The following is a 22,811-nucleotide window of genomic DNA, read 5'->3' on the forward strand; positions in this document are numbered from 1 at the left end:
CAGTCTCAGAGTCTCAGCAAAAAAACATGAGATTCTAACCTGAAAAATAACTAAAGCAACCAATCACTGGAAGCATAGCTCAAGCGTTAGTGTGTCTGCCTAGAAAGCATGAGTTCCCAAGTTCAAACCCTAGTGTCAACCTCTCTCCCCTGCCCAAAAATCAGATTACGATGATTTATCATAGAGTTTAGACTTAGAAATTTTTCTCTAGCTCTCAGTTGATCAACAAACATTTATAGTCTATCCCTCATAGAAGACAGTTATTTGGCTTTCATGTAGGCTAATCTCTGATCCTTCCTATTTTTTTTAACTACCATAAATTGCTTTTCATCTCCATAAACTTTTTTGTTCATTTGGAAATATACTAGCTCTTCTCTTTGTGGGACTTGTGATGCCATATAGCACACAGTTTTAACACAACAATGCTACCAACCCTATTCAGATAGGAAAGAGAAGGTGCCATGTGTAGGTCATACGTATTTTTCAAAGCTAAGCAAATTTCCTTTGAGGCAACTCCTCTCAAATTGGTGCTCACTCTGGCCAAGATATATTGACTATCAACTCTGTCCCACAATGCTACTTCATATTCAAGAGTGTGGTGATTCCACCCTGGTTTTATCCTAGTGCTGTTATTTATCATTCCACTTACCTTATGACATAAACCTTTTATTGTTTATGTATCCTCATAGGTTTGCATTTTCTTCTTTTTTTCTTTTTCTTTTGGGGGTTTTGTTTGCTTTGTTTTGCTTCATTAACCAGTTCTGTTTTTGCTCTCAGTTGTGTTTAGCATGTCATAGAGCTGGATGTCCACAAATGCATGAAATGATCAAAATGTCCATTATGATCCTGCTCACTGCCCTGTGTCTCCGTGCACCCCCAGGCCAGCGGGGGCCTGTGGCTTTTCACAAGGTATTTTTCACCTGGCCTCGTGTCTCTGCAGAGGCTCAGGCCTGAGATTTGGCAAGTATTAATTCTACCTAAGGAAAGCAGAAGCCATGGGAAGTAAGGGGAGCTTTTTGTTCAGAAATTCAGCCTGTCTTTGAACTTGGCCTCCTCTTGGCTTCTCTTATCTAGTGTACCCATCTTAGTATTGTCCTGTGGTGGAAGAAGATAAACATTCATGTGGATAAAAACTCTCCAGACTTGAGTACAGTGTTCAGGATTAAGATACAAACCCCGTCTAGGTACCAATGGTGCACACCTGTAATCCTAGCTGCTCAAGAGGCTGAGACTTAAGAGGATCAAGATTCAAACCCAGCCTCTAGGCTCTTACAGAAAAGTTTGTGATATTCTGTCTTCAGTTAGAAAAATGCCAAACTGAAGGGTAGCTCAATTGGTAGAATGCCAGCCATGTACAAAAGGGCTACACGAGAGTACAAAGCCCTGAGTTCAACCCCACTACTGGCACATACATACATACATACATACACAAATACAGAAGCTGTAGTTGTATAGCCCTTAGTACTTTACCAATTTATTATTACTGCAACAAGTTTAACAAACTATATATTAGGAACTTCCAGGATACCTGGTAATGCATTTCTTGTGGAGTACCTAAAGACAGATATACTTGATGGTAACGTTTCTATTTAATAGAAAAACTCCCTTGTCATATTCAGTATATGTATTCTCAACTGTGACAGGCTGGGCTTGTTAGATTAATATTGTTTGTAAATTGAGTAAACATGCCCACCTTTTTCCTTGGTGAGATGTCTCCTATGGTCAGTTAAGTCCAATGTAACCTTATATGCTCCTAACAATTGAAAATAACGGGAACATTCAAACCCGAAAATACATTTGCAATTGGCAATGTTCTTGTCTGTGTCTAACTCTGTGTTATATAGATTTAATCAGGGGTCTAAAGGGACTGAGGGAATTTCTGGTGTGTGCAGCTCAGTGTTCAGGGAAAATTATGTGAGGCATGTGGCTAAGCTCTCAGAACAACTGTTCTTTTGTCCTCAAATTCTTTCAAGTCCTCCTTAAATATATATATTTAAAAGTGTGAAGATCATAAAGATCAACAATTAGAACAATTTCATGGGGGGGGGGTAAAATGTAAGATATAAAGAAAACTGCTAGATTGAGATGTCTGAAAGCCACTGCATGCCTAATTAGACTACAGAGAATTTAGCTTCATCAAAGTGAAATGCTAATTCACTTAAAACTGTCTTCAATTATTTTATTACATGCCAAAGTAGCAGCTTTGGGGATTAAAACACCTCTTCAAAGCATGTATAAATTATGATCTCTTCAAATCTAGTAATATCCATAAATCATTTGAGAAAGTGAACTTAAAATTCACACATCTTAAGTAGTTGTTTGAAAAACCTAATATGTTTGTAATTCACTCTATTTTTTAACTATAAAATGAATTGGTCTAAGCTAACTTCCAAATACAGGGTTAACGTTCAAATACTCCTTTGAAATATTAAGCACTCTATATAAGGTGAATCAAACTTTAAAAAATTAACTTTTTGAAGTTTGGGGTATGAGCCAGGGATAGAACACTTGCCTGGCATGCACAAAGTCCTGCATCCCACCCAAAGCAACACAAATAAAGGGGAAAAATGCATAAAAATAAATAAAGAGAAAATCTTTCCTTTTGCCTGGTTAATTTTATAAAAACCTATGTAATGAGGCTGGCCAAGAGACTCACTCATTTCAAATAGTAGCAGCCACAGGATTAACATTTAGTTAATCTCTCTCATCTCAGTTATCTATCTTCAAAGTAAACTTCCCATTTAGGTGAGGACCTCTATTTTCATTATGACTAATCTTGAAGCTATTCTCAGAAAAACAATTGTGGCACATTAAATCCTTCCGTGTGTGTGTGCATGTGTGTGTGTGTGTGTGTGTGTGTGTGTGTGAAATCAAAAGGATAGAATACTTCAGGGAAAGAAAAAAATGGGCAAATTCCTTAATTGTCATCTTTATACCTTCAAGAGAATTGGGGACAATTAAGCCTGAACATCATGACCTTTAGTATCATCGTTACCAAATAAGGAGTTGTTTAAATCAGGATTTCTCTGTTCAAAGCCACCAGGGACTCTCCTTAGGTTTGATAGACGTGTAGACATTGCAAAGCCCAAAGATGCAATGCGCCTTATGTTCACTCAGCAGGATGCAGGACACAAAGCAGAAGCAGGGCAGTGGCAGGCTCTCTCTGCAGTCCTCACAGTAGGCTGTCAGGTGTCACCTTTGGCTCTGGAGCCCCATGCCTAATAAAGGCCAATATTTCCAAGAGAACTCCAGGACCAGAGCTTGCAGAGTTTTCTTGAGGATTGGATTAGCTATAAAACCTGTTCATGGGAAACCCAAACCTATGGCATCCTACCAGGTATGACTCATACCTAGACCATTCAGGTGCAGATTAATGATCATAAGCAATTCTAATAGAGTGTTGTTTTAACTGGGGATTGAGCCACGGCTTCCCTCTTGCCTCACAGGCACATAAGTAATGCCCTCTCTTTTAGATTTTAGTTTATTTTTCCAGAGAGGTCTGATGCGTTTGCCCAAGCTGGCCTCAGATCTTGATCCTCCTATTTCTGACTCCCAAGTCATTAGGATAACAGTTGTAAATTACCACTCCAGGGCCTTATTCCCATAAACTGTTCTACTTCAAACAAATGTCTAAGAAGAACATAGCTACCAACTTGTCCCAAGGTCAGATTTGTTTTAGGGCAAAGCAAAAGGATTTTTATAAGTCTTAACATTTTATGACCCATGCATTGATAAACTCTGTTGTGTTTTGCCACCGAGTTCTTAACTGTAAATATTTGTTTCCCATCGCACTCACTAATTAACATCCCCCTATGAAGCTCAGAAGAATAAGATTATTAAGAGTTGTCATCCTCAGGAAAAATGTGACTTTACCTTTATGCTTAAAAAAGATTTCCAGCGATTTTAAATCTATTCAGGAGTTTCCATGAATAACTCGTCTGAAGTCAGGCTGACTCTCTGATGAAGGAGGATGTGGTACCCTGTGGTTAATCCTGAAGAACACTGGTGATGTCTAGAACTTCATGTTTTATCTTCCTCACCAGGTGTGCATTGAGACCTACACGTGCAGCTGTCACCAGCGAAGCATCAACACTGCTGTGCGTGCTACCCTCAGTCAGATGTTGGGTGACCTGACTTTACAGCTGCGGCAGAGGCAGGAGAACACGGTGAGCCAGCCCGGTGGTACCCGGATGTTCCACACTGATTCCTAGTACTCCCTGACTACTTCCCTCTGATACATAAGGAAGGGCTTTCTTGTGCTAGAAAAGTGTTGACCACCATTGAGTAAGCTGCTTAGAAGCTTTAAACAAACATTTCTTTTATTAAACAATGTTAACTTAAAATAACATGATGGTGAATTTGAAAACAGGAAATCTCCGTTGGAGTCAGAAAGATCTCAGGATTCCGTGTTTCACTTCATTTATTTTCTGATTTTTTAGAAAACCACGGAGGTGAGAAGAAACTTATTGTCACCTTGGATTATTTTATTCCTCATTTTACAGATGAGAAGATGAATCTGAAATCTGAAGTAAATGAGCTTGTCATGAAAAGAGGCAGCTAAAGTCTTGGGCCCCTGACAGGGTGCTGTGCACATTCTGAGTTCATACATACGCTTCAGTCAGGGTTGAAAATCAACACTAATCTGGAAAAACAAATATTGATTTCCTCCCTACACTTGGTGTTTGCCCAACCTTTCTATTAAAAATGGTTGATGAATTGTTTTTATTGCTTTAGTTTACTTCTTGTTAAAATTGATTTAATCTCTTATTAGGCTTTTGAGTATGAGTGTGGGAATCGTTATCTTTTTTAATCTATAGATAGAAATTACATTAGGAGAAGAAAGTATTCTTATAGAAGTAATTTTAAGATGCTGAGACTTTTCCTATGCAGTCATGTTTTATTCCTGGATAAAGAGTACTGGTCAAATACTATCACGTTAACAATACCTTAATGCTTTACAATGAAATATTTAAATGAAATAACACAGTTTTAAAATGCTTTCAATTTTGTTAGTTCATTTAGTCTGAATTCATTTGGAGGAGAGGGTCAATGACAGGCCACATGTACAGCAGGATCTACCATAGTGCCTTGGACGTATTATGGTCTGTACCACTTCTGGGCAAGTACAACCTATCGTGTTTACACAGCAACAAAAATCACTTAACAATTATTTTTTCAGAGCATTAAGTGACAAGTGACTGAATTAGATTTCAATGAAGTGCTTCAGCCATTAACTCGTACTATTCTTCCACAACTGTGGTCTGGACAGAGTGTGTGAGCCTGGGTGTTTATTTGTTTTTGTTTTTGTTTTTGTTTTTTGTCAGTTGTGGGGCTTGCACTCAGGGCCTGAGTTCTGTCCCTGAGCTCTTTTGCTCAAGACTGGTATTCTACCACTTTGAGCCACAGCTCTACTCCCGGGTTTTGTGTGGTTAATTAGAAATGAGAGTCATGGGGACTTTTCTTCCCTGGCTAGCTTCAAACTGTGATCCTTAGATCTCAGCCTTCTGAGTAGCTAGTATTATAGGCGTGAGCCACTGGACCCAGGCAGAGGCTGGGTATTTTATGTAGGTAGCCGGTCTTCTGATCCTGCTCATGACCGACCACCTGGACTCACCCCATCAAGAGGCAAGATCCCAGATTCAGGGAGAGATTAGTGTTCCCCATTCTTTCCTTTCTACTACCTATGCTGTTCCTCAGAGATGTGATTTCACATCCTAGAAAAACATTCTCATCCCATTCTCGGGATGCTTCTATTTGAAACATTAATGATATCCAGTTGAAGGAGATGTAGATTTTGATACCTAAGATAGTTATCTTTTCAAAAGCTGTTGAAGAGGAGAGTCCCCTCAGATGTGAGGTATGCTCTGGGAAGCTATGTGGCACACTTAGCCACTTAACATCACCTGGGACAGCGTTCAAGGAAAGACATCACCAGCCACCTAAGAATTAAGGCCCAAATAATGGTGGAAAGAAAAAAATAAGTTAATGGAAAATAAAGAAACCTTAACATAAAATGCATCTTCAATCTGATGAACTGATGTCAATCTCCTCCAGTCCCAGGAAGGATTATGCTTTTGACTGTATCCTCAGGAACTCATTATTGTCCATTCTTATTACTGAATTATTTAGATGACCAAAGCCATAGTTAAACTGCAAAATTGTTAACTTCAGAAGGTAAAGTTGCCACATAACAATATTTGGGCCTGGGGATCAGTAGATTCTTCTACCCTTAAATATAATTCCAATATGGTTCCTTGGAAAATATTGTTGTAGTCTTGTATTTAGCCGTATGCTGAGCTGTAGACAGTGACTTCACATTTCACAAAAAAATCACTGTGGAAGCAGCTAGGCTTACAGATTATGGAAAATAGTAGACATATGCACCTCTAACAAGTGGTTTTTTAACCAGCATGACATGATTATTTACATGTCTGGTAGTTAATTGGCATGAAAAGGTCTCTAAGTGTAAAGTGCTTTCCTTCCTTTTCCCTTCCTTTCTCAGCTCAGTGGTCACTGAGTTACATGCCTGCTGAACGTACTGCATCTTACTATGTGCAAGCACGTACTGCATCTTACTATGTGCAAGCATCTTTCCTCCTCTATTTTTCCTAGGTGCTGTGTCTGCCCTAATAATTCTGGATCTACCTAGCAGCAGCCAACCGTGGCTGATGCTGATGGTCATCATGAGTTGATATGCCCCTCGTTTGAGCAGGAAGAGGATGCTACTGAGCTGTGGTCCTCTTTGGATCTGTATTTTGAAGTCCACAACCTAATCTTTCCATTGACTAAAGTCTGTATCTGTGAGGGCCAAACACAGTGGAATCTGTTTTAGGATAATATGGTCTGGGCAAAGATAAATTCACCTTTGTAGGTAGGTTTGTCCCAAATCTAAGCCCAGCTACTGGTAACCACAAAGTATATCATGGAGCTTCAAGAATTGAGTAGACTCCTTAACAAGTTACTTTGGAAGCTGATGAGCTCAGTTCTATGCATTACAGTCTCTCATTGAAAGGTGAAATACTATTAAGATTGGAGCATAGGCACGCTAAGGGAGCTGAGCCAGGAATACTAAGAATGTCACTTGTTTCCTCCAGGTTTTCATTGTCTAAGGCTCAGGATTTTCCAGCCTATGTCTCCTAATTGTCTGTGTCTCCTTCATTAGATAATTGAAAACCCAGATGTCCCACAGGAATTCAGGAGTCAAGGTAGGGGATTTGATTTTTTTTTTTTTAACTCATTTTAAAAGCAGGTGTAAAATGCCTACTACATGCTCATTGTCAGGGATGTAGACATGCCAGGAGTCCTGGGATTAACTTGTCACTCACCTTGGAGATTCTGTGGCTTTTCCTTGCCCAGGATTATTTAATCCACCCTGTCTGCCTTCTATCCCTTGCTCCTACACCAACTACACTTACTCCTGTTCAATGAGGTGAGAAGTTAACTCTTCAGATCCTCTCATTCAGATGCTCTTTTGTTTGTTTTGTTCTGTTCTGTTCTGTTTTTGTTTGTTTTGTGCTGGTTGTGGGGTTTGAACTCAGATCCTCAAGCTCTTACTTAGCTTTGTCATTCAAGGTTGGTGCTCTATCACACGAGACACACCTCCACTTCTAGTTCTCAGAGTCTTTCAGATTTGTCTGCTGGGGCTGGCTTCAAACCAAGATCCTCAAATTTCAGCCTCCTGAGTAGCTAGGATTACATGCATAAGCCACCAGCACCCAGCTTGGTTTTGTTGTTGTTTGTATTGTTTTCTTTCTAGTTACTTTGTTCTCCATGAAGCCAGATGTAAGTGCTAATATAAGAATTAAGTAGAAGTTATAAAACTTGATTGACACATGATACTATGTACTAGGACTTTGTTGAATGCCAATTTCTTGGCATGACAGATGAGTCACCCTGCAGGATATCTGGAAGGCAGTCCAATTTTACTCACAGATTAAATCAAATTAAGAAACTCTCTTTCTATTCCACAGGAAAGGGAGGAAAGTGATATGTAATTGACAAGCAACTTCATTTTGGCAACAGCTTCAGTGATATTATTTTCTAGAAGAAATATGAAAAAATCAAATCATCTAATGAAAATAATGAAGTGTCGGCTTTATTTCAGACTTTATTCCATCATTGAAGAATACTATAAAAATCTGCTTTTATCATTTTTTTTTACCAGTTAATAATAGAAGGGGTTAGTGGAGCAGGAGCAAGGAGAGATGACTAATGAGAGAAGGGGAGAGAGAAGAAGAACTCAGCCAAAATTAGGAGGAAAAGAAGAGAGGGAAAGTGAGAAAGAGAGCTGCTGCAAGTCATGTACTGTGGACATTAGTATAGAGCCTGGCTTGGGCCCTGTCACATCCTTGGGCTATGAGAAGAAGTGTTAAGTGTTAGCTATGTTTGGTGCTGTCAGTGATTTTGTCCCAATTTTTGCCTGTTTGATTCTCATGAAAGCCACATTTTGATGTAGGTTGATTTTAAACTGAAAACAGACTCAAAGACCTTTTCATCAGGTCTCAAAAATATATTAGTAAGTCAGACACATTATAGGCATGTACCTAAAAGTCCAAGTTTGAGATACTTGGGAAACTAAGACTCAAGAGTTCAGGACCAGCCTAATTAACAGAGTAAGAGCCTATCTCAAGTCTATCTGTCTGTTTGTCTATCTATCTATCTGTCCATCTATCTATCTACATATTAAGATATCTCATACATATGCATACATATATATTTAACAAAAATAAAGGATAGAGAAGCTCATTTGAGGTTTATCTAAAGATTGAACTAGAGGACTGCCTATGGATTTTCTTTATTTCAAACTCTGCTTTATCATTGTAACTTAGAATTTCTCCAAGTCCTTCTTGCATTTAAGATCATAAATTCTGTCAGTCAGCTTTTTCTTTTGCTCTTACTCTCCTCCAATTCTACTTTTATTTTTGTCCCAGATATTCTTGCCATTTTTCCTCATCTTTGTTGGTTCCTGGCCATGCATTTATTTATATATCCATCAGGTACTTTGCCACATTTGAATAGATCCTTACAGATTTTTAATCTTAGAAAACAAATGCTTCCATTTATGAGTTTACTTGGCTCAGCAATTCCATAGAGTTGGCATTGCTTTCTTAGTTGCTATAAGGGAAAATGAGCCTTACCAAAGCTCATGCAATCAACACACTGTGGACTTGTGCGTAAACAGATTAACAGCGCCAGACTTTCTCGCACAATGTGATTATGGGACTTTTTGTTCTAGTTTTTGGAAATTAGAACATTTTTGGAGAGAAAATTATTTTTTCTGATATTAGCTGTTGCTCTGTTATCAACAGAGAGCATGTGTCCTGTATAGAATGGACAGACAGTTAAGTAGGTTTAAGTAGGTGCCCCATTGTCTGGTTTCTTAGTTCCAAGGGTTCATTTTCTCTCCATGCTGTCATTTTTTTCTTTCTGCTAGTCCTTGAGCTTGAACTCAGGGCCTGGATACTATCTGTGAGCTTTTTTTATTTGCTTAAGGCTAGCCCTCTACAACCTGTTCACAACTGTTCACCACTCTGACATAGTTCTACTTCCAACCTTTTGGTGGTTAATCGGAGATAAGAGACTATGGACTTCTCTTACCTGGCTGGCTTCAAATGTCCATCCTCAAATCTCACTTTTGCTAGAATTACCAGTATGAGCCATCAGAACCTGGTTATGCTGCCATGATGGTTTGTTTCTTTATTTTTATTTTTTTGCTTTTTTAAAATCCTGACACAATGCCTGGCAGCCTAGAAGATGCAGATATTCAGGAGATCAGAAATTCAGGAAGTCAGAATCATGAATCCATGGCTAACTTCCCGACCTTCACTGAGAACATCACCAGCCATTGTGTCACATTTTAAACCACTAGTTCTCTTTTCCTTAAGCGTGAATGAATTGTATTTATAATGAGAACAGTCTACTGTTTTCCTCCTGAACTGTCCTGACTTTTATTTTAGGAAGGAGTGATTCTACCTAATTTATTTTGGGATTGTTCTGGTGACCCAAGAGAGGTTCCACATCTGAAAATCATCTATCAGTCCTGGAAAACATGAAAAGCAGGGAGTGGGCGGGACACTGAGGGAGTGCCCGGCTCTCACCAGAGCTAACACCTGTCACCTCCTGTTTTGAAGGGTTAACGGTGGAGGCGCTCTGTGACGACGTGGTCTCTGTCCTCGCCGTCCTGTGTGAGAAGCTGCAAGCCTCCATCAAGTAAGTGCCTGTCCCCTGTGGCTGTTAGATGATAGCAGTGTATTTCTGAAATAGCATCTGCCTCTAGCGTCACTTAAATTACAGAGTGTAGAGACAGCGGTTCCCTCCCACTGGTATTCACCTGTCCTTCCTGAGAAATATATTCAGAGACCTCACGCAATCCACGATTACCAAATACATTACTGAAGGCTATCATTTTCTAAGGTGAAAATGGGAAAACATTCTTTCTAAGAAGAGCTAATCCCTTGAGCATGGACCTGTGAGCAAGGAAGAGTGTGAGGCTAAGAGGGAGTTGGCATGATGCTGCTCGTGGCGACTGGGGCCTGGCCCTGCTGCATGATTGTAAATGGCCCCTCTCATGTGACTGGGCTGCACCTTTCTCTGAGAGTGAAAGGGCTGGCGTATGTGAATCTCCTGATTCTTCTAACGTTCCCTGTCCCTGAGAGCCTACGCAGCCAGCTAGCTTGATAGAAAGGCATGGCACTATGACTTACATCCTTTGTTTTGTGCATGTCAGTTCAGAAGTGCAAGAGGCTTAAGATTATTACAAGAATTAAAACCTAGCCATCAGGACAAGTCAAAACAAACTGCAAGTCATAGGCATGACAAGTCAAAAACAAACTGCAAGTCATAAGCATAAGTTGTATCCTTGTTCATCAGTCCAAAAAGAATCTCCAAGTCAGTCTGGTAAGTGGTTGGCGTTAGGTTTGTGGTTCTTTAAAGCTGGATGGCTCCAACATCAGCTACAGAGACCCAGAGGGTAAGCATTTAACCTAGCTTACCCAAGATGGCCGAAGGCCTTGCCTGCTGTGTGGGTACTGTAGGCATTCCAGCTTTGATATCTTCAAAGCGGTAGTTGTAAGTGGAGCATTTTCATCACATAATGCCTCATGTAAACACTTGATAGATCATGGTCCTAAACTGGTAATTGTAGTGTATAATACAGTTCAAGTCATTGAGTTTCTTATGACAAAACTTTGACTATAGTTTGTTGGCCAAAGACATGCATTAGAAGTGTGCCCACACATCGTAAGAGCCAGCCATAAATGCTATCAGAACACTGAAAGTAGTTCTTCACCCTGTGGATAGGCTTCAAACGAGGGAAATAATTATTGTGACATATTCATGAGTTTTCTTTTTAGAAGTTCTCATTGAATTTCAGGTCAAAGATGGCTTCAGGCATATTGTTGCAACACTTAATGGTTTCCATAGAATTCTTATAATTTTGCTTGTATTTCTTTTACGCAAAGCCCCGGTGATAATTCTGCCCCAACACTTGTTTGCTTGTTTCATTTTGGTTTTTCCTATCATGATTACATTACCCTAAGGTAGAGGGTACATTGCTAAAGAAGTTGTGGTACAGCATGATCAGTGTAGCTGTGACCGAAAACCTTTAATGTGTACATGGTCAGTTTGTGCCTGTGCAGTCTCCTGAGCGCGCATCTGTGTGCTTTTTTCTGATGCCAATGCCTTAATTCCTTATTTCTCTTAGCTGAACTTGATATCTTCTCTGCCTGGTAAATTGGTTCTGCTTCTGATATCCCAGGTGTCCGATCCTTCTCAACAACTGCTTCCCAAACCAAAGCCCATGTCTCTCATGGGCCTTCGGCTCCATAGGAGTGTGTGTTCATGATCTGTTCAGTTTTTCTTGGGAGAATTCAGAAAATAGATTCAGATACACAGCACAGCTTACCCACAGGCCTTGGAGATAGGATATTAATAAAGTTCTATATTAGGCATGTTGAGTAACATGATCCTGCTTGAGCAATTCTAGAAGAATAATTGGATTCAGAGGGCTATGTATTTGTTTGCTGCCTGTCTGTCATCTGCCACTCTCTCCCAATTTTATCTCCTCCAAGCACAGAGCATCAGACAGGATGGGAGACAACCATGCCAGCCGTAGTGGGTTTATCACTCATTCTAACTCCATGTCTTACATAGTGCATCTCTCCCTTCCTCCCTTCCTTCCCCCTCCCCCCAACCTCCTCTACTAGGGCTTAAATTTAGGGCCTTCCATAGTCCCTTTGCTTTTTGCCCAAGCCTGGCATTCTACCACTTGAGCCACAGCTCCACTTCCAGCTTTTTGGTAGTTAACTGGAAATAACAGTCTCATGGACTTTTTCTACCTGGGCGGGCTTCAAACCCTAATCTTTAGATCTTAGCCTTATGAATAGCTAGGATTATAGGCATGAGTCACCAGCGCTCATCTCCTTTTCTCTTTCGCTAATTGAATCCAGATCTGTCCCTAAAACAAAGAACAAAAAAAAAAAGGTTTTAAAACAGAAAGTCTGAGGACTGCAGAGTCCCAAACATGCTGCCAGTTGCCCTCCTGGTACCCTTGCTCAGTCCCATTCTCTCCCAAGAGGGTACGCTTGGCTTCTCAGTCCTGGTGGCTTCTCAGTCCTGATGGCCGCTCAGTCCTGGTGGCTCACCCATCTCCTCCCAAGAGTTGTGCTCCAGATGTGCTCCGTGAGCAACAGTGATGGGCAGAGAATACCAAGCAGATACTCATCCTACCAAGCATGACATGCTCCAGTGAAAGACTGACTCCCCGGGCCTCCTACATGGACAGATTTTTTCTTTCATGTGTTTTGGAAAAGCTGGCTGACTTCTAGGCTCCATCTGACCCTGTGAATCTCCCTTCTCCACATGTGTCTGTCTGCAGGCAAATGTGAATAAAAAGCACATATACTGTGCATGAATGTTAGTATCTGTAGTGGGTGGAGGGTGCTTGCATTTTCAATATCTCCGTTCAGTGGCCTGACTCATGCAAGGCCACGAGCACTTGTTTTCTAGACTACTGTAGCCTACAGAGAAGCTACACCATTCAGTCTCCAAGGAGACTTGCGGGCCAGCTTCCTTGGCAATGCATTCCCTGCCAGCGAGGCTAACGCCTGAGCACCGTGGTAATTCACCTCGACTGCCCCTGGCTTTTCTTCTAGACTTATTCCGGTGCTTTCAGAAATTAAGAACCTTTATTTTCTATAATTATTTTGGTTTTGTGATTCCAGGCTGACAGTTTGAGAAAGTGAAAATTATAGTAGGGCATCTAATAACTATTCTTCCTAACGTAAAGTCCAATTATTGGTCAAAAAGAATTAATCTGAGACATAGTGAAGGCAATCCTTTCAGAGCTGATTTTTATTTTGTTTTGTGCTAGTCCTGGGGCTTGAACTCAGGGCCTGAGCTTCTTTTGCTCAAGGCTAACACTCTACCACTTGAGCCAGTGGCTCTACTTCTGAGGTTCTGGTTCATTTATTGGAGATAAGAGTCTCTCCTGCCTGGGCTGGTTTCAAATTGTGATTGTCAGATCTCAGCTTCCTGAGTTGCTAGGATTATAGGCAGGAACCACTGGCCCCTGGCTTAGAGCTACCCTTTTTAAAAAAAAAAATTCAGTATGTAGTTGGCATTGTGGCCTTCCAATTTTATGCTCCAGTCTATTCATGCAAAAGTCCCCAGATTGAACATTCTAAGCACAGATCTGGGCATCCCATGCACAAGTGTCTTCGGTACAGAATAAGGTTGAAATATCTTAGCAGAGACTATGGGACACTCCTCGTTGGGCTCTGCCCCCTCTACGGAGCTCCTCCTGCTGACACCATCCTCACATCCTATGCTTGGGATGCAAACCTCTCCTACCTGACTTCTTTGCCTCTAATGAGCCTCACACCCCCTCCCAGATCTATTATGTGACAGACTCCCACTCGAACTTCCCATCTTCGCTGTGATCCATTTAAAGTTCTAGGCCTTTCTAAGTTAGTATACCTCATATGTGGTCACATGCAAACTTGTATTAAACCATTACTTTGCAGCCCTTCATGCCAGCGCTGATCTGCTTGCTCACTTGTCTGTTTCGTCCCACAAGAGTGGAACTATGTCTTGTTCAAACATGTAGACAAGCCTGTGGGAGGGAAGAGCCTAGGAATACGGAATCCACATCTGGCCCCCAAGAGGCTAATTATTTCTTGCCTTTCTCAGCCATTACCTTCCTCCTGGAAAACAGTAGCAATTTTTGTGACAACTTAGCCCTTATGCATCTTTCTTCCATTCTCAGAGGATGTGTCGGGACATATCCAAATATAAGCAACAACTTTTTTTTGGGGGGGGGGGGGCCTGAACTCTGGGCCTGGGCGCTGTCCCTCAGCTCTTCAGCTCAAGGCTAGTGCTCTACCACTTGAGCCACAGCGCCACTTCCGGCTTTTTTTTCCCTGCTTATGTGGTGCTGAGGAATTGAACCCAGGGCCTCATGCATGCAAGGCAAGTGCTGTACCACTGAGCCACCTTCCCAGCCCACAACAACTCTTTTGAAAACAATGTCTTTAGCCAGGCACCAAGGGCTCACATCTGTCATCATAGCTACTCAGGAGGCTGAGATCTAAGGATCAAGATTCAAAGCCAGTCCCTGGCAGACAAGTCCATGAAACTCGTGTCTCCAATGAAGCTGGAAATGGAGCTGTGGCTCATGTAGTAGAGTGCTAGCTTGAGCAAAAAAACTCAAGGACAGTGTCCAGACTCTGAATTCAAGCCCTAGGACTGGCATGAAAACCAAGCAAACAAAACAAAACAAAAACCCACTGTTTTAATCATTGTGCAGTTTGTTTTGTTTTGTTTTATTATTACATTTTTAACGAGGGTTTTGTTGTTGTTGTTTTAGAATACAAGTTACTAGAGGTTGGAGGCATGGCTTAGTTTGTAGAATGCTAGCCAATGGGCAAAGTGTCAAGTACTACGTTCAAGCTTCAATCTCTTACCTACATACAAAATAGAAAGGAGGAGGGGGAGAAGAGGAGGAGAAGGAGACAGAGGAGAAAAAGAGAAGGAGAAGAGGAGGAGAAGGAGTGGGAGAAGGAGGTAGAGGAGGAAGAAGAGGAGGAGGAGGAGGAGGAAGAGAAGGAAACAAGTTACTAAACTTTTTCTATAAAGGTCCATATGCTATCTCTGTCTTCTGTTTGCTTTGCTTTTATTTAGTTTTAAAACATGAAAATTGTTTTTAGTTCACAGGCCTAGAGCAAGATTTTGCCACTAGGTTGTAGCTTGCTAACCAGTTTTAGAGCCTCGAGTCAATTTTGGACATTGAACATAGAATTCAAATGAGGTGACCTCCCCGTCCCAGCCATATCCTGTCCTGCTCCTCTGACACTTGTATAGTCTTTCCCGGGTGTTTGGATGGCAGGTGTTCTCCTTGAGATGGTTAGCTTTCTTCTTCTTTTTTTTTACTCCAGCTCCTTGAGTTTCTAGTTTCCTGTAGAGAGCCATGCCTTTCCTCCCATCCCCTCTCCTGGGAGTTATTTAAACTGATGCTTCCCTTTGGGCATTTATTTTAAATCAAAAGAAGAACTACAATATTTTTTTTTACTTCCAGATCTCTCTTCTTTCTGAATATTCCATAAAAATTGCTGGATTAATTCATTTAATTTACTCAATAAATTAATACAAATATATTAATATATTACATACCACATAATATATTATTATATAACTCTGTGTGTGTGTGTGCCCTTGAATATTAAATGTGTGTTGGTTTTGTTTTCCTCAGTGAGAGCCAGCAGCTACAACTTCTGTACCTGGAGTGCATTCTCTCTATGCTCAGCAGCTCCTCCTCTTCTATGCACCTGCACAGGGGCTTCACAGATCTCATCTGGTGAGACCCTATTCCTGCACTCCACCCACCTGGGGGCAGCCTCCTGTAGCATGTCTCCAGCCCCGTTTCACAGCACCTGTGACCTGAAACCAATGGTTTCATCCATGCATAAATGTCTTAGAGGAAAATAGTCTTAATTGCTTTGTTTACACGCATAAAACCAAAATCCATACAGAAACTGATGATTATTATAACAAATATGCTTCATTGGATCTAAAGAGATCGGAGCCAGGAGACTTTCTGGATTCTCAGTTAGTTCCAACAGCATAGCAACACTTCAGAAATGTGCTCAGTTGCCAGAGCGAAGGACCTGTCTGTTCTGTTAGCTCCACCCTGAATCAGTCTCCATCTTGGCCAGACAGCCAGAATCTTCTTCACAATCAGAGATTCCGAGACACGACAGGTTGTACAGACAGAAAACTAGACTCAGATCCTTGGGCTCACTGACGGGAGGATGCTCAATAGTAGTCGTCAACATGGGAATTTAGCATGATAAATGCAAATAATTCTGTCACGTGGTAAAGTGAGACTTTTGTTATTAGAAATTCTGTTATTTGTAGTAAATTACAAGCAGTTTGAGCTTGTCGCTTCACAAAAGATGCTTCGTTTGCTATTTAATCAAGTTTAGCTTGAGAAATGGGGGGGGGGGGGAACTATCCAGTTGATATACCCCACGTTGATGGAAAGATGGAACTGAGGCAGAACAGAACCAAAAGGAGCAGTTAGGAGCCCAGCTTTCCTGCCACTCTTGTGGCATTCTGGTATTTGCCCAAGGCTTGTAGTTATATCTAATCCCCTGGCTGCTGGCGAAACTCGCTTTCCTTCCTGTGTCTCGCAGGAAAAGCCTGTGCCCTGCTCTCATCGTGATCCTGGGGAACCCCATTCACGACAAAACCATCACCTCTGCGCATAGCAGCAATACCAGCGCAAGCGTGGAGTCAGACTCTGCCTCTCCAGGGGTGTCTGACCATGGCCGGGGCTCTGGCTGCTCCTGCACGGCTCCAGCCCTCAGTGGGCCTGTGGCTCGCACCATCTATTATCTGGCAGCTGAGCTCGTGAGGCTGGTGGGGTCGATGGACTCCATGAAACCTGTGCTCCAGTCCCTCTATCACCGCGTGCTGCTGTATCCTCCACCCCAGCACCGTGTGGAAGCCATCAAAATCATGAAAGAGGTAAGGAGGCCTGGAGGAGGCTACAGAAAGCAGGGTCTTGCATGCAGTAAGTACTCAAAATGGTTGTCATCCCTTGCTGGAGCTTCATGATTACCACTCAGAGCCCAGCAAGAAAGAACTCAAGCTGGGGTGTGTGCCTGGGTTTGGGGAACACTGATAATACTGCTGTTGGATAATTAGCTCTATGTTTGTTAAAAAGCCATGTCGTGTTCACCTGACTGGACCTACGATGAGATTTTATTCTTCCAGCTTAAGTGCCATTGGTGCAAACGTGTGTGTTTATCTTCCTTTGCCAAAATCAGATCTCAAATGACTTTGTTCTCATATTGTATGTTATCTTAAAAAAGAGCTTCACCAATCCCTTTTCCCCATTCCTTCTAATGACTCATTTCTCCCAAATCTCATAAGTGTGGAGTGGACATGGAGGTCCAGTAGCAGCAGCCTTCCCAGTGTACCCTGTGGTTTTGAGGGAGAGCTTGGGTTCTCTTGTAAACATTGCAGAAAGGATTCTTAACTTTATCCCAAAGAATTAACAAGAAAAATGGTGTGTGTGTGTGTGTGTGTGTGCGTGTGCACGTGCGCGTGTGCATATGCATGTGTGTGTGTGTATGTGTGTGTGTGTGTGTGTGTTGGTCCTGGGACTTAAACTGAAGGCCTTGGCACTGTCCCTTAGCTTTTCGCTCAAGGCTGGCACTTTCCTACTTGAGCCACAGCTTCACTTCAGGCTTTTTGCTGGTTAATTGGAGCATCTCATGGATCTATCTGCTTAGATTTGAAGTGGAATCCGCAGATCTCAGCCTCCTGAGTAAATAGGATTGTAGGCACGAGGCACCAGGCCATTATTTTTGTATTTAGGGAACCTGTTCACAAAGAGTCAGGTAGCATTTCCTTAGAATACCTAGCATCCCAAATCCCCGTGTAATAAAATCCCCTTGTTGAACATTGATTTAGTTTAAGCAAGAGTGGCCACAAATTTCTGTACGAGTTACTTTTTTAAAAAAGAAACTAGAAAATGTATTGCATAGTGAATCACTGAGGTTATTAAGCTGAACTAGGTGCTAGAATGTCCCTCGAGTTTAGGTGGTGGTCCCTCGGGGAACCCATGAGGGAATGTGTATTATGCCGACCTGCCACGTACAGCATTTTGATGACCCTTCAACCAGTTCTGGTTGCATTAACTCTCTCAGCCTTGACCCTCCGCTGTCTCTTGTGCTTGGCAGGGTAGCCATGAAGGCAGTAGGCCACTGAACCTCATCAGTGGCACAATACATGTGTATCTTATTGCATCCCTTTTGAAATAATAATGTGCCTTTTGCCATCAGGCTGCAGCAGTGAAGCCCAAACAGCAGAATGTTCGATGGGAATTGTTCTTGGTAGAACAATTAATGAGAATTAATGGTAGAATTAATGAGATTTGACCATGATTAACAATGGAGAGCTCTGACCCAACATTTTTAGAAGTGCATGAATAATCAAGGCTTAGCTTCTGGTTAAGGAAAATCTGTTTACACACAATAATAACCTCTTTATTTTTTTTCTACCATATGTTGAGCACTTCACATATATACTTGTAATGGTTGAATAACTTTGTGAGTTTCTGCGTGAACGTTACTGTTACTAATAGAGTACAACTTCATTTCCCCTCATTGCTTCAGTCAATGATGATCAAAAGTCCATCCTAGGTAGGTTGGTGAGGATAGCACTGCCTTAAAATCAAGTGAGAGAGACTACCTGGCCATCACCCACACAGCAGGCCTCCACCAAGGATACCCCTGTGTTCCAGCTCCTATTCAGCTTGGAGGAGTCGGGCAGAGGGAAAGCTTTCCTTTGAGTGTACAGATCCCTAAGAAGAAAAGAGAGGGAGGCATGGCCACAGATGCTCAGCAGATTTTCCTAAATTCAGGTAAAGCCCGCCCCCCCCTCCATTGGGGGAAGGGAGAGGGAGAGGAAGAGAGCCCAGTACGTTACTCCCCTAGATGATCCACAGAGAAATATAAAGACTGAGAACAGGGATTTTTTTTTCCTATCTCAACAAAAAACTAAGGCTTTAAAGGTCAAATTATTTGCCCAAGGTGCCAAAGGGGAAAAAGGTGCAAAGCTAGGAAAAATGGATTTTCTGTTTTGCTAAATAAATAAAGCTTTAAAGGTCAAATGATTGGCCCAAGATGTCAATGAAAAAGAAAGGTGCAAAGCCAGATTTCTCACTTGTTTCTCAATTTGACACTGACATGACAGTGCAGGTGATCTTGGGAAGACTCCTTCCTGGTACTGGCTCAGCTTCCATTTTCATGCCTGAGTATAAGAGTTGGGGTTCAAACCCCCTCTCTGTCACCCACCAGCTAGATGACAGGACTTAAGTCAGTTAACACTGAGTTTACAATTCTCACATCTGTCCTTCTTTAAAGTACTTCCACATTTACAAGTTCATTTACAGCTGATAAAGAAAATATTTACTACAAAGCAAACTCAAGCACCTCAAAATTTTTTCTTCCTTTAAACTGGGTAGTTATACACCTCAAATTGGTATAGAAATTTTTTACTTCATTAAAGACACTTAGAAGAAAAAAATAGGGTAACGTATGTATAAGTACTTGGTAAGCATAAGGTGCCACGTGAAATGTATAGATTTTTAGTGCTATTATAAAGAAGAAGAAAAGAAAAGATAGGGAGACCACAAACAGCCAGCTCCGTTCTGGCTCATTTCCTTCTCTCCTGTCTGCCTTTTCCCTTTTGTCTTACTGGACTTCTACTCACAAACCACCATTGTTAACAAGTTTGCCACTGCCCAGGGTTCTCTCATGGTTCTTTATAGCCTTTTCCATCATCAGAGTTACTCTACCACTTCCAGAGCCTTCTACCGTCATTCTCATTTTCCATCATCTCCCAGGTGCAACTTTTCCTTATCTGACTGGCTTGCCCACCCCACCATGTGCCTCTATTAGTTGTTCCCGCTCCACCTCCGTTCTCATGGCCACTTCCACGTCACAGAGTTGAGTAGTTCATCACAACAAGCCAGAGCTTCCTGGCACTTCATCCCCTTAGGCTGATGGATTGTGCTCAGATGGGGAAACTGCAGCTATGGGGGGAGACGTTGCTTACCGGAAGTCCTACCTACATTTTGTGAGCAGTCAGGTTCAGAAGTAAATTAAGTGTTCTAAGTACAGCTACCTCTTTGCTATCAAAATTCTCCTTTGTGTCTCTGCATCCTCAGATCACTGATCTTGCTCTTCTTTTTTTTATTTACTTTTTTAAAATGCCAGTACTGGGTTTAAACTCAAGACCTTGAATGTTTACTTGACTTTTTCACTCAAGCTAGTACTCTAACACTTGAACCACACCTCTACTTCCAGCTTTTTTGCTGGCTAATTAGAGATAAAACTCTTACAGACTCTTCTGCCCAGGCTGGCTTCGAACTACAATCCTCAGATCTCAGCCTCCTGAGTAGCTAGGATTTACAGGCGTGAGCAACCTGTGCCCGGTACATTTGCTCTTCTTTAAATTCCATTCTACCCTTTAGCAATTAATGGTGTGTCCCATCCCACTGATTGCCTCCCACGATGACACAGAGCAAGCTTCTTTTCTCCTCAAATACAGTTATATATATATGGAATTTTGTGCATGTCCCCTAGCATTGAACTGTACATTTCTTTCCAAGTTCACTTGGGGGAGGTAACACTAGAATTAGGCCGTTAATCTCAAGTAGTACATGTGGCTAGTGCTACCTCATGGAGGTCAGCAGATGAATTCAGCCAGGTTGTTCTGAAAAGCAGTGCCTCTTCTCTATACAATAAAACTGATCATTCAGAGAAGTTGGTTACCTAGACACAAAAATATCCAGGGATTATGCACACAAAGAAAAGCACTCAGTACCAGGATGTTTGTTTGGCCTTTTAACGTTTGAAAGCTTGGTTTATTATTTCCCTGTTGTCATTCTTGTGTCAATCAGCCATATGCACTATGTGCCTCATAATTAAAAACATGTGAGACATTGTATTTTCCAAACTACATTCTCTTTTGTGTTTTCACTCCCCACCTCCCAAAAATAAACCAAAAAGATGAACTGCCAAAATGTACACACTGATTCCTTTCATCGTCTCTCCTGTGGCTGGGCTTTAGAAGTGTCCATCACACCTGGGCATTCACTCATGCCAGCCAGGAGAAGCTAAGACTGCAAGGTCTTGGCTTTCTTGTGATATTTGTTGGTTCTTCAAAAGCCTAGTCCTTCTGTCCCCTGCCCCTCCAGATTCAGAAGCAGTTGACAGGCACAAGATTTCATATAGAAATTGACACATTAATTTATTATAGGCAAGGTTGGGTTAGAGAAGTGGTGGTATTCCCAAAAGACAAGGGTTTAGAAGTCCTATCCCTGGGGCCAGGGCTGCAGCCTGGTGGTACAGCACAATCTCAGCATGCACCAGCCCTAACACCAAACACAACCACAGCTCCTGTCCCCAAATGCACTTCCCTTTCAGCTAGAGGTGGAGCCCACAAGTCTAGCCATGGGGATTGAGATGTACAGGACACTATGCTGAAAATGAACTTTACAATTTGGGGAGTGGGGGGAGGGAGGAGTTAGGAAGGTGGGGAAGGAAGAGATGGTAGGAGAAAAACAAAGGAGGAAGTAACAATGCTAGACAGGAAATGTACTCATTACCTTATTCATGTAACTGTAACCCCTCTGAGCAGTATTTTTACAATAAAAATATATACAAAAAGGAGTTATAAAGAGACAGGGAGAAGGGAGAGAGACAGAGACAGAGGGAGAGAGAGAGACAGAGAAACAGAGAGACAGAGAGGGAGAGAGAGAGAGACAGAGACAGAGAGGGAGACAGACAGAGAGGGAGAGAGACAGAGAGAGAGACAGAGAGAGAAAGAGTTTAGACCTAACTGATGTTAGCCTCAGCACTATCTTTTACTCTTGATATTAAAGAAATGAATGGGGAGGGGGGAAATGTAGAAGCTTTTTCTATTTCCTTCCCAGATAGCAGAAGTGTCTATTTCCTATAGTAAGAACAACTATGAAGGAAGAGAAGATCCTTAAAATGCTGATATTTTTGCTTAATAATTATGTGTAGGGAGGCAGGGGTATGTGCACACACCGATACTGGGCCTTGAACTCAGGACCTCAATATTGTCCCTTACTTTTTTTGCTCAAGGCTGGTGTTCTACCACTTGAGCAACACATTTACTTCTGACTTTTTGATTGTTAATTGGAGCTAAGAGTCTCATAGGTTTTTGTTGTTATTGTTTGCTTGCTTGCTTGCCTGGGCTGGCTTTCAACTGCAATCCTCAGATCTCTATCTCTTGAGTGGCTAGGATTGCAGGCATGAGCCACTGATTCCTGGCTTGCTTAATACTCTGAGTATACCTTTCCCTGCTTTGCCTGGAGCGAATGTCAATTCGAAAATCAGTGATTATAGCAATGGGATGTCCAACCTCAAAATGTCACTTTTCAGTAAAGACTTATACCCTATGGAATTAAGAATTGGTTGGAACTATATAATTATGAAAATGCTACTCATCAACTTGTGAGAAGCTAGCTAGTGCAGAGCATAAGACGCTAACTGCAGCCTTACTATTTTTTATTAAAAAGGAGAAAGCCTGAAATTAACATGTGAATTCTCTAACGTGGGAAGTTGTACAAAGAAGCATAATACATACAGAGAAGCAGAAAGGAGACGAGCAAGGAGAAAGCAGGAGAGTGTGTAATATCAAGCAGATATGGGCAGTCATGGCACCCTGAGGTTGCAAGTTGTTCAGAAGCTGCAAGTTGTCTCGCTGATAATCCA

General features: G+C 41.7%; 1 protein-coding gene across 1 annotated transcript in view; it reads left to right on the forward strand.

Annotated features, from left to right (window-relative positions):
- Arfgef3 (ARFGEF family member 3) overlaps nt 1-22,811 on the forward strand; it is a 116,843-nt gene that overhangs the window by 44,302 nt on the left and 49,730 nt on the right. The window contains exons 6-10 of the mRNA XM_042685993.1: nt 4,044-4,166; nt 7,163-7,205; nt 10,131-10,209; nt 15,746-15,850; nt 16,689-17,022. Of these exons, the coding sequence (XP_042541927.1) occupies nt 4,044-4,166; nt 7,163-7,205; nt 10,131-10,209; nt 15,746-15,850; nt 16,689-17,022 (684 nt within the window). The remainder of the gene's footprint in view (nt 1-4,043; nt 4,167-7,162; nt 7,206-10,130; nt 10,210-15,745; nt 15,851-16,688; nt 17,023-22,811) is intronic.

The sequence above is a fragment of the Dipodomys spectabilis genome, unplaced genomic scaffold (assembly GCF_019054845.1).
Source record: "Dipodomys spectabilis isolate Male_0828 unplaced genomic scaffold, ASM1905484v1 ptg000001l, whole genome shotgun sequence".
In the NCBI taxonomy this organism is placed as follows: domain Eukaryota; kingdom Metazoa; phylum Chordata; class Mammalia; order Rodentia; family Heteromyidae; genus Dipodomys; species Dipodomys spectabilis.